Below are 5,558 nucleotides of genomic sequence, written 5' to 3'. Positions count from 1 at the left end.
TAATCTACTTATAATCACTTCATGGTTTATAAATCTAAGGTTGCTGTTTTTTTCATTTTGTTTTTTTCATCAAGATTTGAAGATAGTTGAATACTAACCATCATATTCCTAAATTTGAACTGAGGATAGACGTGGTTTCAAGTATAAAAGCGAACAGTGAACAGTTAATCTTCAAAGACATTTTGTTTACACGTAAGATATGGAGCTTTGGGAACAGTGGTCTTATTTAAAACGTTTTTTGTTTTTGTATAGCATGCAGGCCTACTCGCAGCTGGGCGCACAAAGCCCTACCTATCCTGTCCAACCAAGTACAGCCTTCTACAGCGCCCAGCCCATGGGGGAAGGAACGGCTTATGGAGTCCTCTCTCAGTCATACGGCATGACTGGTGAGTTTATTTCCTTCAAATGAAAGTTAATCTAATTACAAAGCTCTCTGTCTGACAACTGAAACCCTGATGTCGTTTTTAAAATGTTGGAGAACAATCTTTGATATTTTTTTTGTTATACATCCCCCCCCCCCCAAAAAAACAACAAGTAAAAAATTTGTTAGTTGGTTGATATGGTAGTTACGTCAAAGGCATATCTAAACATGCAATTAAAGCATTTGAATATCTGTTGATGAGTTATTTGTCTATATGTTTATATAAAGCACAAGATTCACCTATATTCCAAAGTTTTGCAGTTCAGTTAGTTAGAATTGTTACTATGAGGTCACAACTGATATGGACTTTGGAGCGGTATAACAACTGGACTGACAGAATTGTTACTATGAGGTCACAACTGATATGGACTTTGGAGCGGTATAACAACTGGACTGACAGAGTTGTTACTATGAAGTCATAACTGATATGGACTTTGGAGCGGTATAACAACTGGACTGACAGAGTTGTTACTATGAAGTCATAACTGATATGGACTGTGAAGTGGTATAACAACTGGACTGACAGAATTGTTACTATGAGGTCACAACTGATATGGACCTTGGAGCGGTATAACAACTGGACTGACAGAGTTGTTACTATGAAGTCATAACTGATATGGACTTTGGAGCGGTATAACAACTGGACTGACAGAGTTGTTACTATGAAGTCATAACTGATGTGGACTGTGAAGTGGTATAACAACTGGACTGACAGAGTTGTTACTATGAGGTCATAACTGATATGGACTTTGGAACGGTATAACAACTGGACTGACAGAGTTGTTACTATGCAGTCACAACTGATATGGAGTGTGAAGCGGTATAACAAATGGACTGACACAGTTGTTACTATGAGGTCATAACTGATATGGACTGTGAAGCGGTATAACAACTGGACTGACAGAGTTGTTACTATGAGGTCACAACTGATATGGAGTGTGAAGCGGTATAACAACTGGACTGACAGAGTTGTTACTATGCAGTCACAACTGATATGGACTGTGAAGCGGTATAACAAATGGACTGACAGAGTTGTTACTATGAGGTCATAACTGATATGGACTTTGAAGCGGTATAAAAAATGGACTGAGAGAGTTGTTACTCTGAGGTCATAACTGATATGGACTGTGAAGCTGTATAACAAATGGACTTACACAGTTGTTACAATGAGGTCATAATTGATATGGACTTTGGATCGGTATTAAAAGTAGACGGACATAGTTATCTGCCGTGCCATTTACCTAGACTTGTTATTCTGAAATCACTAGAGCTGTTCCAATATTGCTGTTAAGAATTTTTCATATCAGTTAGAGCATTATTGCTACGGTGGCCAAAAGCGCTATACAAACAAACTGAAATGACCTTTTCTCATCAGTTACCTATTATTATTACCTATTAATATTATTGAATAAACATGTTGTACTAAGGTAACTGATAGGACTTGTTAATTTTAAGTTACAGCGTCTTATGATTATGGAGACAATTGTCAAGGCTTCTTTATATCTGTAACTATCAGAGTCACAGCGTCTTATGATTATGGAGACAATGTGTTACCTTAAGAAAATTGTCAAGGCTTCTTTATATCTGTAAGTATCAGAGTCACAGCGTCTTATGATTATGGAGACAATGCGTTACCTTAAGACAATTATCAAGGCTTCTTTATATCTATAAGTATCAGAGTCACAGCGTCTTATGATTATGGAGATAATGCCTTACCTTAAGACAATTGTCAAGGGTTCTTTATATCTGTAACTATCAGAGTCACAGCGTCTTATGATTATGGAGATAATGCGTTACCTTAAGACAATTGTCAAGGCTTCTTTATATCTGTAAGTCTCAGAGTCACGTTTCAAACGACTGATGTTTTAGCTGACTGGTATTCTTTACGGCACTTGATAGCTACACATTTTGACAGTATTATGGGTAGTATTAGTTTGACTAAAAGTATTTATTTTGATCAAATTTCCTTGTTTAGCATGACGTTTAAGCGTGTAAGTTTAGTCTCTGAGAGCTATCTATATTGGTAGTGGTGAAGAAACCATGAGTTGTTTTCTATGACTACAGATGAGATCGCAAGATAGTTACTAAGAGTGGCGAAAATATCACGAGTTAGTTACTAAAAGTGGCGAAAATATCACGAGTTAGTTTTCATGACTGGTGAAGAGGTCACGAGTTAGTTTTCATAACTAGTGAACATATCACGAGCTAGTTTTCATGACTGGTGAAGAGGTCACGAGTTAGTTTTCATGACTGGTGAAGAGGTCACGAGTTAGTTTTCATGACTGGTGAACATATCACGAGTTAGTTTTCATGACTGGTGAAGAGGTCACGAGTTAGTTTTCATGACTGGTGAAGAGGTCACGAGTTAGTTTTCATGACTGGTGAAGAGGTCACGAGTTAGTTTTCATGACTGGTGAACAGGTCACGAGTTATTTTTCATGACTGGTGAAGAGGTCACGAGTTAGTTTTCATGACTGGTGAACATATCACGAGTTAGTTTTCATGACTGGAAAATTATTATTATTATATTATTAGCGGTATATTACAGAGCTAGTTTTTTTTTATTGCAGCTGCAAGAACGTTTGTACAGCAGGGGAAACCAGGCTCTCCGTCGATTCCACAAGCTACGTACTTATCTCCTTATGGAAACAACTTTGGAACTGGTAGCGGGACTCATTCAACACAAAACAGCTACAACTACGGTAAGAGGAATAACCTTACGATATTATTGTGGTTTGGGTGCACTGTACCCCCTCACAGTTCTGAAGATATTGTAGTTATCGAACGTAGAAAACTTGCTTATTTTTACACGGATCTGTTGAATAATGTACGACCACTGATTTTAGATATAAGCGACCCAGACACGAGTAACCATGTGCTAACATCTGTCGTTTTAATATCGAAGTTCATATTTGATCCAAGTTGCTCCTACCGCACGACCGTTTTACTAATATTGATTAGATTAAAACACGTATACGTTTAATGTGATTAAAACACGTATACGTTTAATGTTTAATTACTTTTGTTTTTACAGTTGGTGTAATTATACTGATCGTAATCTGGAGTGAACTTTGTTTATTGTAACTTTGTGCGTATTTCTAGGCCCGGCATGGCCAGGTGGTTAAGGCACTCGCAATCTGAGGGTCGCGGGTTCGAATCCCCGTCACACCAAACATGCTCGCCCTTTCAGCCGTGGGGGCGTTATAATGTGACGGTCAATCCCACTATTCGTTGGTAAAAGAGTAGCCCAAGAGTTGGCGGTGGGTGGTGATGACTAGCTGCCTTCCCTCTAGTCTTACACTGCTAAATTAGGGACGGCTAGCGCAGATAGTTCTCGTGTAGCTTTGCGCGAAATTCAAAAGCAAAGAAACAAGCGTATTTCTATCCACAATACTCTGATAATAAAATAATTTATAGGTATAGTTTTTGTGATCAGGATTTTCTTTGTTTATTAAACGTTCAATAAGACTACATAACTGTGTTCATTTTACGATTTTTTTTTCGAAAATATTTTTTCCAGGAACAATGTACCCATCTTCCACCTTCCCTGGAATTGCGTCCAATGCACAGGGTTTCAGTTCTTCCCAACAGGTTCGTACTTTTTACACTATGACGGAGGCCTATTAGACAGTCTCAAACTAAAGTTTTGTATATATATATATATATGTGCTTATTTTGAATGTTTATTAAACATAGGGGATGTTTATTAAAAAAAATCTATACTGAAAATGACTGTATCTTAAGAACTACGTACCATAGGGGAACTAATTATCCTCAGGGGCATAAATCATAAGTTTTATCAAGGACATCTTGGACATTCTGCAAATGATCCTAACAACTGTCACGAAGTATGTTTTATTTTTTATTGAAGCTACTGCAAGTATAATCTGTTCTGTACATGTTCATTGGTTCTCGCAACATTCTGCAAAGTGTCCTAAAAACTGTCACGACGTATGTTTTATTTTTTATTGAAGCTACTGCAAGTATAATCTGTTCTGTACATGTTCATTGGTTCTCGCAACATTCTGCAAAGTGTCCTAAAAACTGTCACGAAGTATGTTTTATTTTTTATTGAAGCTACTGCAAGTATAATCTGTTCTGTACATGTTCATTGGTTCTCGCAACATTCTGCAAAGTGTCCTAAAAACTGTCACGAAGTATGTTTTATTTTTTATTGAAGCTACTGCAGGTATAATCTGTTCTGTACAGTGTTCAATAGTTCTCGCAACATTCTGCACACTGTTATACATTTTTTCTATCTACCATCCTCGTATTGCTGATAGAGGGGAATATACGCAATGGTAGTTTGGAAGAAAATCAGTCGAGTGTAAAGTATATCTTTGTCTTGAAAAATATTCTGTCGTGTCCAGTTTTTTTTTGCATAAAATTTATGATTCTCGATGTATCTCTGGTCAAGCTTCGTTACCCTGGAACAAGTAGTTTTTTTGAGTTATAATAATTTCAAATATGGTATTTTGTCTCTTTATTTACAACAAAGTTATTTTGTGAAGGACCTGTAGCTCATCTTACAATAAGAGTGTATTGTATAACAAATACCAGAAGTTTTTACCATTTTTAAAAACATGATCCTTGTGTAAATGTGTGAACCTTCATCTCGAGTGATACTTGTGTTGAGTTGTAACATATTCTTAATGTTTAAAACATGATCCTTGTGTAAATGTGTGAAACTTCATCTCCAGTTATACTTGTGTTGAGTTGTAACATATTCTTAATGTTTAAAACATGATCCTTGTGTAAATGTGTGAACCTTCATCTCGAGTGATACTTGTGTTGAGTTGTAACATATTCTTAATGTTTAAAACATGATCCTTGTGTAAATGTGTGAACCTTCATCTCGAGTGATACTTGTGTTGAGTTGTAACATATTCTTAATGTTTAAAACATGATCCTTGTGTAAATGTGTGAACCTTCATTTCGAGTGATACTTGTGTTGAGTTGTAACATATTCTTAATGTTTAAAACATGATCCTTGTGTAAATGTGTGAACCTTCATTTCGAGTGATACTTGTGTTGAGTTGTAACATATTCTTAATGTTTAAAACATGATCCTTGTGTAAATGTGTGAACCTTCATTTCGAGTGATATTTGTGTTGAGTTGTAACATATTATTAATGCT

General features: G+C 36.3%; 1 protein-coding gene across 1 annotated transcript in view; it reads left to right on the top strand.

Moving 5' to 3' along the window:
• Positions 1 to 5,558, top strand: part of LOC106470210 (eyes absent homolog 1-like) — a 100,472-nt gene that overhangs the window by 63,117 nt on the left and 31,797 nt on the right. The window contains exons 3-5 of the mRNA XM_022398813.1: positions 253 to 386; positions 2,992 to 3,123; positions 3,942 to 4,012. Coding sequence (XP_022254521.1) covers positions 254 to 386; positions 2,992 to 3,123; positions 3,942 to 4,012 — 336 coding nt within the window. The 5' untranslated portion in view covers position 253. The remainder of the gene's footprint in view (positions 1 to 252; positions 387 to 2,991; positions 3,124 to 3,941; positions 4,013 to 5,558) is intronic.

Source organism: Limulus polyphemus, unplaced genomic scaffold (genome assembly GCF_000517525.1).
Source record: "Limulus polyphemus unplaced genomic scaffold, Limulus_polyphemus-2.1.2 Scaffold3879, whole genome shotgun sequence".
Classification (NCBI taxonomy): Eukaryota; Metazoa; Arthropoda; class Merostomata; order Xiphosura; family Limulidae; genus Limulus; species Limulus polyphemus.
The sequence above is the reverse complement of the archived record's forward strand: the minus strand, read 5'-3'. Positions and strand labels throughout refer to the sequence as shown.